Source organism: Urocampus carinirostris, chromosome 10, assembly GCF_059441175.1.
Source record: "Urocampus carinirostris isolate Australia breed hairy pipefish chromosome 10, RoL_Ucar_1.0, whole genome shotgun sequence".
Classification (NCBI taxonomy): Eukaryota; Metazoa; Chordata; class Actinopteri; order Syngnathiformes; family Syngnathidae; genus Urocampus; species Urocampus carinirostris.
The window spans coordinates 31,702,892-31,716,256 of NC_142358.1; the positions used below are offsets into that span (position 1 = coordinate 31,702,892).

The window sequence follows — 13,365 nt, forward strand, 5'->3', positions numbered from 1 at the left end:
CTGACATGCATGTCTTTGGAATGTGGGAAGAAACCAGAGTACCCGGAGGAAACCCTCGCAACATGCAAACTCATGAGAACATCCAAACTCCACACAGGAGGTCTGATCTCATGACCTCAGAACTTTGCCGCACACGCGCTACCCACTGCGCCGCCGTGCTGCCCAGATTTGAATCTTAACTATAAATTTAAGAAGGTGTTTAATTTTCCTGGAGTTGTAACTTCGTAGTTCTGATGCATACTTGTGGACAACACATGTGCATCTTTGAAGCTGCCCATCAGAGGCGGAGAGACACAAGTGGGGTTCTGTCAATGGGAAGTAGAGAGACTGGCGAAAGTCTGTCATGGGGTATAGGTAGACAGGTGTAAGTGCGTCTGTCGGTGAGTGTAGTGAGACGATTATAGGTCTTTCAATCAGGCAGCGTAGGTACCCCAAAAGTCTGAAGGAGGGGTGTCTTGGGGGACGAACAACATGTCTTTTGAAGTTCCTTCCTTTTGACAGGGTGCTTGTCACGGTAGAAGCAGGGGACCCAAATGCGTAATTTTTCACACAATGCTTTATTAAGTGATTGGGAAGTCAGGGACAGGGGAAAAGACAGCGATCTGGTGCTCAGGTGGACAGGTGGAACAGGAGGCCCCCGCGGCCGATGACAGATGGTGAGGCGGACAGGCGGGGCCGGAGAGCCGAGCGTAATCGTGGACCAGACAAGTCGGGTAGCTGGGACCAGAGAACGAATCGTGATTGTGGATCGGAACAAGTCGGGCAGCCGGGACGGGAGAACGGAGCGTGGTCAGAGATCGGAAGCAAGTCTGGCAGCCGGGACGGGAGACAGAGCGTGGTCGGGGATTGGAACAAGTAAAGTAGCCGGGACGGGAGGGAAGCCAGGGATCAGGGATCGATACAGTAAACGGAATCAGGCAGGATACGGGTAGCCGAAACAGGACAACGAAGCTTGGATCGTGGATTGATATAGGAATCAGAATTAGGCAGGGTACGGGTAGCCGGGACAGGATACATGAGAACGGAGCTTGGATCGGGGATTGATATAGGAAAGAAGTCGGGATCAAAACGGGAGCCAGAGTCAAAAGTCCTTGCCTTGCATGCGCTAAAGTTCGCTGACGGACTGACAAGGAGTGCACATGAATGACATGCTTAAATAGGAGGAGGACTAGTTAGGGAATGAGTGGCAGCTGGGGCAGAAAGAGTGAGCGCAGGTGAGGGCAATTGACAAATCATGACAGCGCTGGGTATTTTTGGAGCAAGTGCATAATTACCCTACCATATAAATTTTAAAATTGTTCACTTTGCATCCTGGAATTGAAAAAAATGTTATAGTGTATAAAAACTCAAAATTCCATCATTGAAATTTAGGTCTCAACCAGACATACAGTATATTTATTAAATCAAGCGTTATGTAGTATAATAGTTATCATAATCCCATCTAGAGGGCAATGATTTGTGATCTCAACGCATCGTGGATTTAATCCAATATCAACATGTGCATGCTTTTAACAAGGGGTCTGGGCCACCAGAGTTCAGTTCGAATTAAATTTGTCTCAAATCTGAGCAGTGAGCCGGGTACGTGGGGGTAAGTTTACATTCCTGATTAATAACTCTCTTTTATGACAATCTCCCACCTGAGAAATGTGTACAAAAAAGGTATATTTTATTAGTGGTATATGTTTCTTCCTAAAAAGTACTAAACTACTACATTCACGTGTTAAGGTATGTGAAGAAGATATTATACATAGAACTTAGAAGATAATATACGAAACTCTGTCTGGTAAGTATTAAGCAAAACCCACGTAGAAAGAAGGTTGAGTTGTATTAAGTTACATACCTAGAAGAAAAACTGACGTGACTCAAGAAAACACTTTGAAAAATGTGCGAGAGGGAGTTGGTGTCTCAATTCTAGTCCTGGCAGGTCACCTTGTTTAGAAGTAAGAGGTCATCGGCTCATGTGAAAAAAGGCCTAAACGAAAAACTTTCTTATTTGTCTTTCATTCTTTTCCACCCAGGTCAGATGCATCCACCTCTCATTGTCTGTTCTTTAGAGTTACGTGGTTTTATTTGAGATTCCGCTTAATTCTCAACAGCCTATTTGGCTGTCTTATAGTAAGTGATATCATGGATGCTTTTGTTCTCTTAGTTGCTCTATTTAGTTATTAAAGGCATGTTTTTTTATGTAATGGAACTGTGCAACCTAGTATTGAAGACGGGAAAGTTGCTCATTGTGACTTGACTAATCTTTCTATGTTGGATGGAAAGTGTCACGACCAGCACGAAGGGTAGACCCAATCGCGTTTCTCACAATTTTTATTGAAAGAAAGAGGAAGAGCTGCGCCCACGATCCGATGCTCGCTGGACGCGGGAAGCAAGTCGGTCTCGCAATCAAATAGCGATCCCAATACGGAAGTGGATCTTCCGTAGCGGGCGATGGCGGTGTCAGGTAAAAACTGGTCGGTAGCCGGGACTGGGAGAGCTAAGCGTGGTCGGGGTCGGAAACGAGTCGTAAGCCAGGATGGGAGAGCAGACGTCGTCGGAATCAAAACAGGTTGTAGCGGGAGACAAACAGGAGCAAAAACAGGACAGGCGGGAGTCCGGGTCAAAAAAAGCTTGCCGTGTATTAACAGAGGATCGCAGACGGACTGACAAAAGGGGATTGACAGGACTGAATTTAAGTGGGGACAGGGATCCAATCAGAGCCTGCAGCCGTTGGCGCCACAAGAGCGGGCACAGGTGATTCCCATCGGTAATCATAACAGAAAGGACTGTTAATTGATTTTTAAAGCAAAGCCCTATTTTGTCGCAACATAACAAAAAAGCAGAACTATGTTAGTTACTGCTAACTAAAGAACAAAAGTATATTTGTATTTTGATATGTTGAATGACTAAAAGTGATGTTTTAGAGATCCATTTCTTTACTCAAGATTGATATGATTTTATTTGTTCATTTGACCTGCAATTATCTCAGGTAAAAAACGATAATTGCCGTAATAGAAAAATTGAAACAAATTTCAAAAACTCATCCATAAATGCCTTTCAAATCCAAGAGCAATGAATGTACCGGTTATCAAATAGAGTATTTATTACAACTCATTGCACGTTAAAGCCTTTTCTGTAGATGATGTCATCTTGTTCCTAGCTACAGGGCTTGTGTTAAGTATTAGGGGGGAGAAAGTTACACAGAATGCTGTGCAATTTTCACTGTCAGCCCAACACGTCTTTTATGTCGATAGCAGGTGTCAGTCTCCTTTGTTAGCTGACAGCTACTTTTTTCTTACCGATTCATACGGGTGCTTGAAATCCTTGAAAATACTTGAATTTTAATGTCGTGTTTTCAGGGATTGAAAAGTGCTTGAAACTGTCACCATTTTAACCACCAATTTTCCCTAAAAATAACGCAGACACTGCTCTATGGTGGCTTCGCCCTGCCTTTGCATTTCTTCCCTCGTGATTAACGGGAGTTGAGATGAGTTTGAATGGCATCGATCAAGAGCCATTGCCCCCGTATAGTGATAAATACACACGCAATATTAAAAATTGCATATGTAAATCTCATATAGAATATATTTGTGGCTCTGCAAAATACATGATTAACAATGTACTCCTATAAATTTTACTGTAGAAATTGGAAAATTGTCTTTGAAAGTCCTTAAAGATTGATTGAATTGGCCATGAAAAAGGTTTACAAACTCTGATTAGCATGAAGAGCTACCAGTTTGAAATGCAATTCTAGAATAAGTTGTTACCATGTTATTACCAAGTTGTAATCATTAGAATTGCGAATAAGGGCACTGACTTCAGAGGTAGGTAGAGTAGCCAAAAATTGTACTCAATTGAAAGTACTGTTCCATCAATCCATCCATCCATTATCTGCACCGCTTATCCTCAGTAGGATTGCGGGGGTGCTGGAGCCCATCCCAGCATAAAAGTATTGTTACTTCAGAATAAAGTAGAAGTCAAAGTAGTCATCCAAATACTTGAGTAAAAGTAAAAAAATACTTGGTGAAAAAATGTATTATAAGCAATCAGATCATCAAATTATCAAAGTCCATCCAATCAACAAGAAATACATTTAATTTAGAAATAGATTAAAATAATCAATGTAAATTCAAGTGCTTTGATAAACAATAAAATAAAAATAGTATAAATGGAATAAGGCAGTACGGCGGCGCAGTGGTTAGTGCTTGTGCGGGCACAGTTCATGTCGTGGGAACCTCCTGCGTGGGTTCAAATCCAGCTCCAGACTTCCTGTGCGGAGTTTGTATGTTCTCCCCGTGCTTGCGTGGGTTTCCTCCGGGCACTCCGGTTTCCTCCCACATTCCAAAAACATGCATTTCAGGTGAATTGGCCGGTCCAAATTGTCCCTAGGTGTGAATGAGCGAGTGAGTTGTCTGTCCCCGTGTGCCCTGCGATTGGCTGGCAACCAGTTCAGGGTGTCCCCTGCCCACTGCCCGGAGATGGCTGGGATGGGCTCCAGCCCCCCCGCGACCCTACTGAGGATAAGCGGTACGGCTAATGAGATGAGATAAATGAAATAAATAAATTAAGCACATGTAGCACCAAGTAGGATATATTTTAGCCTCAATATATTTTCTACAAGCTCTGCGAGCAGAACAACAAGCTAGCCTATGAACTCGAGCGAAGGAGACATTGTATATTATAGTTGGTGTTTCGCAGCCTTTTTAAGGGGAACATGCTTTTGATGTGTCAGGTGCTCCTCCTCTTCTTTCATATTGTTAGGCATCATTTTCGAACGGTTTTATCATTAACCAGGCCCCCACCACCGAAGTTAAATATGGTCACGTGACAAAACTGCTACGTTTGATTGGTTAAACATGGCAGAGCCTGGCAAAGTTCTGCGTCAAAATAAATGTGCCTTAGCGGAGACAGACAGATGCGTACTTACTTGGAGGGTATATTTTTAAGTTACTCTGTAACGATCTCAAATTTGCCTAATGTAGCAGAGTAAAAGTACCGTTTTTTTTCTTCCCTAATCTTCCACAGGTAAATGTAATGGAATAAATGTACTGAATTACTACATACCTCGGACTGAGTAGTTACCATATATCAGTTATTGACTAATTTGGAAAATTTGGGAAGAATTGATCATGTATTGGGGCGGCACGGCGGCGCAGTGGTTAGCGCGTGTGCGGCACAGTTCTAAACACCTCCTGTGTGGGTTCAAATCCAGCTACCGGACTTTCTGTGCGGAGTTTGTATGTTCTCCCCGTGCTTGCGTGGGTTTCCTCCGGGCACTCCGGTTTCCTCCCACATTCCACCGTGAATGAGCAAAGAATTGTTGATTTAAAAGAAATGTTGGTTTATACAATTAATTCTAAATTGTCTTTACAGAATCAAACAGAGGCTGTGTAGCCAAACTGTCGTTCTCCTGTCCCTTAAAAGGTCATTACTGCCTGTACACAAAGTCCAGCTTTAACCTGAGCAGCCGTCGGCCGAATCTTTGGATACACATCATGCTGCTCCATCTACAGGTGCACTTTTCCCTTGATCTATAAAAAATGCATTATTTGAACTAAAACTCAGACCATGCATCTTTTAACTTCAGTTTATTTTACTCTCAGTTGCTAATTTGTCTTCTTCAGAGCAAGTCCAAAGTTCCGCTCTGTTCTGGAGATGAAATTGTTCAGAGGCTGGCTTCTCTTTGGGGCAAAACTCAACTCAAAGGAGCTCATAGCTTCCACATGGCGATGACGCAACACACCACCCCGCACAGAAAGGTACTTCAATTCGTTTTATGCAAAGTCTTGCAGCAACACACACCACAAATCATGCACATATTGTCGAACTGCTTTACTGGAAAAAGTCTTTTGCAATTAAAAGTAAAATCACATTTCAAAAACTGGTAATTTTCCTGCTAGTAAATAAATATAACTTAACTATTGTGGTCTCCTAAACGGAGACAAGGTCAACTGTTTAAACCTAATTTATCATTTGACACTTCTAACTAAGTGTAGACAAAAGTGTTAGCGTAATTTGGTGCTTGACTGAATCTCAAGCTGTTCTCCTTGAAGATTATTTTTTTTCTTTATTGCTCTGGTTATCAGACTATCGTATACAAATTCAGCTTTTAATATGTATATACAGTACAGTATAGGAATACAGAAAATATTTGAAGAAAGGCAATGGGGAATTTGGTAACTGGATGTAGAATGGGCTTGGTGTAAAAACAATTTCCAAGTCAGGGTAAGTGTAGTTAATGTCATAACCCAAAAAGGAGGAGGACCCAGATGCGTAACGTTTTCACACAAGCTTTATTTTACGGGAATCGGGCAGTCATGGGCGTGAAAACAAACGCTAGTGATTCGGCGAGCGCTGGGCGGAAGAAGTAAGACAGAAGTCCGGCGTGGAAAAACAGGAAATCAGAGGCCGCCGAGATCGATACCAAATACACGAGCAGATACCGGACAGGACGGGACAGAGAGGATCGATACCAGATATCAGACAAGACAGACGGGATCGATATCGGATACTGGAGACTGGTGTCAGATGTCAGACAGGACAAGACAGAGGGGATCAAAACCAATACTGGAGACTGGAGTCAGATATCAGAGAGGTAGAGACAGACGGGCACGAGACAGGATACTGGAGACTGGAGTCAGATATCAAACAGGACGAGGTAGACGGGATCAAAACCGATACTGGAGTCAGAGATCAGACAGGACGAGACATACGGGATCGATACCAGACACTGGAGACTGGAGTCAGATATTAAACAGGACGAGATAGACGGGATCGAAACCTTACAGGATACCGGTCAAAGTCTAAACACTCGTCTTGCGGGTGCAGAGGTTCGATGATGGACTGACAAACGGTAAATTAGGGCACTGAACTTAAATAGGAGGGAAGCCAATCAGGCAACGAGCCGCAGCTGGTGCCAAACGGGCGGGGCCAATTGAGGACAATGGGCAACCGTGACAGTTAATCCTTCTAGTGAATTTTTAAAATGCACTTTACTTTGTTAGATATGCAGGCAGCTTAAAATCAGAATCTACTTGCTCTTTCTGCAAATTTTTTAGGAAGGTAAACAATACTTTGGATCTGTAAAAGCCATGACTATTAATAAATATCCCAATACACTTGAAACATTACGTTTGGGTCTACCATTTGTTCTGGTTCTGACAAATAAGATGTCATTTCAATGTCATCATTTTTTATTCGGTAATTTTTTCAACATCGACGACAAAATGGATAGGTGAATTAAGAATTTGATGACTTTGTCATCCAAATGCAATCAAAATAATATAAACAACATTGGAGATAAATTTGATAGGTAATACATATCGTATAATTGATTATTTCATCCAGGCTTATGTGCCTCTATGATAATTGTAGCCTTTCTTTCCCTTTTCAGTTAACATCCACCATATTTTTGAAATGTCTTAAAGCAGGAGTCCTCCGCAGTGATTTGTCCATATGCAATTCTGGTTTTGCTGAACTTTTTGTTCAATTTCCTTCGAAATCTCATGATACAGCACATTGCTTCTCCTGGTGTACTCAAGGAAAGTACTGTGTGTTCATGAAATCAAGCGGGAACATGCATGTTTGCTGCAAGCTTGGCGTGAAGTGTTCCTATCTGAGTGTGGGGTGTGAAAAATAAATCTCAAGGTGTTTTAACAAAAAAAGTAAAACATATTAAGAGAGTGAGGGAGGAACAGGATCCTGGGAGGCTGGAATAATATTATTCGTGACGGAGAGATTTAAAGCTCACACTGTTGGGATGTTTTAAGCCTCTGGAATTGAAAAGTTCTGTCTTTTATGACTCAGCTCAGCACTTTTATGACAAAAATGGAAACCTCTGGGGGAAAAGAGACCGATTAGTTAAACGTAAAAATGAGACAACGGTTAGTAAAAATTGCAGTGGCGGCAAGAGGAGGTTATTTTCCCAAATGTATTTTATGCCTTTTCAAACGTGAGCAGAGAAAGATAAAAGGGGGGCTAGGAGGAAGAGACGAGGGGAGGTTTCGCTAAGTGGAAGTCTGGGATGAAGGAGATAATAAACAATTATTGTTTCACCTTTCCCCCTCAGCTGTGTCCTGAGTGGAAACCTTTGTTGATATAGCTGCTCTGTTGATAAAGTTTACCAGGGGAGGAGGAGGCGCGAGGTTGGCCGAAGACAGGTCAGAGGAAGGAGCATGAGGAAGAGCAGAACCAAACAAGATAAAAATATTTTAAAAAGAGAGACAGCGACGTATGTCTGCCCGCTGGTCAAAGGTCATGGCTCTCATCGTTTCAGGAAAACAAACCCCCAATCACCCCAAAAAACAAAAAAAAAGCATGCTGTTTTATTTTAAATAGAATACAATTGTTTGGTTATTTCATAACAACCAGAAAAATAATTGGTTCATTTTGTTTGATAAATCTAAAAAGACTGGGTCTGTCATGAACAGGATCAGGACCCAAATGCGTGACGTTTCTTACACAAGCCTTTTATTTTACGGGAAATGGGGTGTCATGCACATTAAGCAGCAGTCTGGCATGGAATGATAGGAAGCCAGAGGCTGACGAGATCCATACGAAATGCCCGAGCAGATATCTGACAGATGGGGTCGATACCAGACAGGACGGGACAGACAGGATTGATATCAAAACAGAATATTGAAAATAAACAGGACAAACTAGACGGGAACAAAACTGTAAACCGATATTAAACAGGACAAAATAAATGGGAACAATACCGGACAGGACCGAGTCAAAACCCACATCTTGCAGGGCAGAGGTTCGTTGACGGACTGACAAAGGAAGAGTGAGATCACTGAGCTTAAATAGACAGAAAGCCAATATGTCAACGAGCCGCAGCTGGCGCCACACGGGCAAAGCCAATAGGGCGCCATGGCACCCGTGAATGGGTCATTCGTACCAATTTGGGTTCTTTTTTAAATTGTATTTTCGTTTTGCACTAAGTGTAAAAGCATAGGTGCCAAAGTCAAATGGATGGAAAGGCCATACAAAAACTGAAGCTACAAGCCGAGGGCCGGACTGATCTAATTTTGAACATTTTCTAAATTACTCATAGTCTAGGGCAAGTGTCGGCAACCCAAAATGTTGAAAGAACAATATTGTACCAGAAAAACAAAAAGGAATTTGTCTGGGGCAGCAAAAAATGAATCGCCTTATAAAAAAAAAAAGCAAAATTTGCCATATGTATCGATATTAGCTTTATTACCTTACTATCAAAATGACTAAGTTGGATGGTGCGCCTCCTGTGGAGCAGGGATCTCCAACCTCTTTCTAGCTAAGAGCTGCCTTTTGTTTCTAATTAGAGCAAAATGGTAAATGGTCTGCATTCATGTAGCACTTTTCAAGTCAATGAAGACCTTCCAAAGTGCTTTACAATGTGCACACTTACCCATTCACACACACACTCACACACCAATAGGGAGTCAGCCATGCAAGGTGCCTACCTGCTTATTGGGGCATTAGGGATTCAGTGTCTAGCCAAGGACACTTAGACATATCTAAGAGGGAGAAGCCAGGAATCGAACTTGATCTTGATCACAAGACGAGCGCTCTACCTCCTACCTATGTGTTTAGATAGATAGATAGATAGATAGATAGATACTTTATTCATCCCCTAAGGGAAATTCACATTTCCAGCAGCATCCCTGAGCTGAGAACAATACAATAATAAAGCCAAAAGAATACAATATACAAATACCCAGTGTGACGTGCAAATGCCCACTTTAGCATGTTATATAGAGTAACTAAATAGTGCTACACAGAACACATAATGCAGTAAGATTCGGTAATATCCAATGTAGGTGGTGTGGTTTAATGTGGGCCTTTACTCTGCCGGGTGGAGTTAAAGAGCCTCATGGCATGAGGAAGAAAAGATCTCTTCAGTCTGTCCGTAGTACAAGACAGTGACAGCAGTCTGTCACTGAAACTGCTCTTCTGTCGGGAGATAATGCTGTGAAGCGGATGCGATGGATTGTCCATGATTGACCTCAGCTTTTTCAGTGCCTGTCTCTCAGCTACTGTTGTTAGGCTGTCCAGCTCTTTGCCCACAACAGAGCTCGCTTTCCTAGCCAGTTTATTGAGACGAGAGGCATCCTTCTTCTTGACGCTGCCTCCCCAACACGCTGCCGCATAGAAGAGGGCGCTTGCCACTACTGTCTCATAGAATATTTTCAGGAGCTTTTTGCAGATGTTGAAGGAGGCCAGCCTTCTGAGGAAGTAAAGTCGGCTTTGCCCTTTCCTACATAGAGCTTCTGTGTTGGCAGTCCAGTCCAGTTTGTTGTCCAGCTGCACACCCAGGTATTTGTAGGTCTGGACAAATTCTACACATTCTCCCTTGATGGTTACAGGAACCGGGTGAGTTCTGGTTCTCCTGAAGTCCACCACCATCTCTCTGGTCTTGGTGGTGTTTAGGTGCAGGTGGTTTGCGTCGCTCCATCGGACAAAGTCCTGAATCAATTTCCTGTACTCCTCCTCCTGCCCGTTTCTGATACATCCCACGATCGCAGTGTCATCTGCAAACTTTTGCACATGGCAGGACTCAGAGTTGTACTTAAAGTCCGATGTATATAGAATGAATAGGAACGGAGAGAGAACAGTCCCCTGCGGAGATCCTGTGCTGCTAACCACGGTGTCCGATGTACAGCCCCCCTGTTTCACATACTGCGGTCTGCCTGTCAGGTAGTCAGTAATTCTTTCTACAAGGTGTGAGCTAACTCCCATCTCTGTCAATTTCCTACTCAGTAGCAGAGGCTGTATGGTATTGAAGGCACTAGAGAAGTCCAAAAATGTAATCCTCACAGCCCCCTTCGCCCTATCCAGGTGAGAGAGGGATCGGTGTAACATGTATAATATAGCATCCTCCACTCCCACCTTCTCCTGGTAAGCAAATTGCAGTGGGTCGATGGCGTGACGGACCTGTAGCCTCAGGTGGTGCAGCAGCAGCCGCTCCATGGTTTATTGAATAACAACCCATCATGTTGTTACTATGTTATTACCATGTTAATTATTGGAAGTAGTGTTAAATAAACTCAGTCAACTCAGTCAAGCCTTAAAAATATGTATTGTACTGGAAAATCACAATGACCCAAGCACTGGTAAGCTATTTTTTAGAACCGGTTTTGTGGGCACCACAGTAGAGACCCCTGCTGTGGAGAATGATGCATCACATGATCACTCTGTTGTCGGATACTGCATCAAGTTTAACATCAACACATATAAATGAATTACAGGATATTTCATTGCTTTGATTAAAGTAATTTTTGATACAATTTTGATTTTGAGGATTTGAAAAAAAATCAACAACAAAATGGAACATGCTGTCATGACGAGAACGGAAACCAGACCCAATTGCGTTAGTTTCTCACAAGTTTTATTTAAAGAAAGAGGAAGGGCTGCGGCCACGATTCGCAGTTTGTTAGGCGGGGGAAGCAAGTCGCTCTGAACGCGGAAGTGGATTTTCCGTGGCGAGCTATGGCGGTGTCGGGAACGGAAAAACGGGTCAGTAGCCGGGACAGGAGAAAAAAACCGTGGTCGGGGTCAGAAGCGAGTCGTAAGCCAGGAAAAGAGAGTAGACGTGATCGGGGACAAAAAGAGGTCGAAAGCCGGGACGGGAGAGTAGACGCGGTCTGGATCAAAAAAATGGGTCAAAGCCAGGGGACAGACGGGAGCAAAAACAGGTGGGAGTCAGGGTCGAAAAAGGCTTGGCAAATGTTAACTGAGGTTCGCTGACGGATTGACCAAAGGGGACAGATAGGAGTGGATTTATATAGGGACAGGTAGCCAATCAGAGTCCGAGGCAGTTGGCGCCAAAGGAACGGGCACAGGTGAAGCATATCGGTAATCATGACAGGTGCATGATACAATAATGAATCCATTTCATCTCAGTCAAATAAAACTTTCTAAGGGCCCAGATGTGGCACACAGGGCTAGACTTTGAGATAGTTGGGTTTGAGGTACTTGGCTAAAAAATATATTCCACAGGGGTAAATAACTAAAGTAAATAATTAAGAACCACAATGTCGAAGTGTCCTTGGGTAAGACACTGAAACCCTAAGGCCCCCAATAAGCAGGTCGACGCCTTGCATGCCCGCATGGCTGCTATTGGTGTGTGAGTGTGTGTGTGTGTGAATGGGTAAGTGTGAAGGACATTGTAAAGCGCTTTGGGAGGTCTTCATTGACTTGAAAAGCGCTATATAAATGCAGACCATTTACAATAGTACAATAAAGTATGTTTGTCATGGATAAGTGCCTGCAGTCCCACTCCTTCTCCAAGAGATGGCAGCATTACCCAATTTTAAAGTCCTCATAATTCATGTGCTCAGCTGCTCCCAGACAGCTAGCCATCTCTACCATGAATACTCCGGGCTCCCACTTCACGTTACTGAGTCGTTCTTGGTTGCTGTTTATGACATCCACTTGCCAAGACAACAAGCTGCTCCTTCCAAGAATTTCTTCTTCAGTTCCCTCCCTGTTCGAAGATTATTCTTGTCCCAAGACCTGCCACTTCAACCATTTTCCTAAAAGTATTACCAAGTTTCCCTCTCATATCTTCCCTCCTCAGCATTCTCAGTTCCACTCTCCCTTATCAATAGTGAATTCTTTTTAAATAAATGCCTCTTATTGGGGTTTGATTGTCCTGCATTTGGGTCTGTCTCACATCTTGTTTTCATCTAAATGAGGACAGCCAGCAGTCCAACACGCTTCTCGGCAACATCTTGTAGTCGGACTAAGAATATGTTCCACGTCTAAAAGTGTGCCTTGAGGACCTTTATCTGGTGCAGTCAAGGCCTTCAACTTGCGCACATGAAAAACCTCACAGTGACATCGATACACTTTTTAAACAAAGGCATGCGTGTTTGATTAGTCAACATTTATGTCTCATTTTGCTTGCAAGGGGATTTAATGTGCCTGATGTTCGTTTATTGTATAATTCTAATGGGAACTAGTTTGTAATTTGATCATTGGAGTCTTATGTACAATTCAATCATTTCGAAATGTGAGAGGAAGCTAATGTACCCAAAAATAATTTCCAGCAAATTACGTTTTGGATTGAATACTTTATTGTTTTCAATTAGAAATGCAATCACTGAAAATAACAAATTAACACAATGAGAAACTCTTCCAATATACACGACTTTTAGAATGGAAAAAATATTAAATAAAACAAAAGATTTAAAACACTGGGGAAAACACAGTTTGTGCCACGACCAAAACGGAATCAGAACCCAAATGCGTAGCGTTAACCACAAGTTTATTGATAGAAAGAGGAAGGGCAGCGCTGGATGCGGGAAGCAAGCCGCTCACACAATCGGCTCGTGTTCCGAATACGGAAGTGGATCTTCCGGAGCGGGAGATGGCGGTGTCGAGGACAGAAAACACAGG

At 42.9% G+C, this 13,365-nt stretch overlaps 1 protein-coding gene across 3 annotated transcripts in view; it reads left to right on the top strand.

The window, feature by feature from the left end:
• The window catches only part of veph1 (ventricular zone expressed PH domain-containing 1), a 105,349-nt gene that overhangs the window by 59,012 nt on the left and 32,972 nt on the right, over positions 1-13,365 (top strand). For 2 of the 3 annotated variants that reach the window (XM_088346354.1, XM_088346356.1), the window contains 2 exons: positions 5,359-5,498; positions 5,610-5,744. In XM_088346354.1, the coding sequence (XP_088202480.1) occupies positions 5,359-5,498; positions 5,610-5,744 (275 nt within the window). The remainder of the gene's footprint in view (positions 1-5,358; positions 5,499-5,609; positions 5,745-13,365) is intronic. The other variant, XM_088346357.1, reaches the window with a different exon arrangement.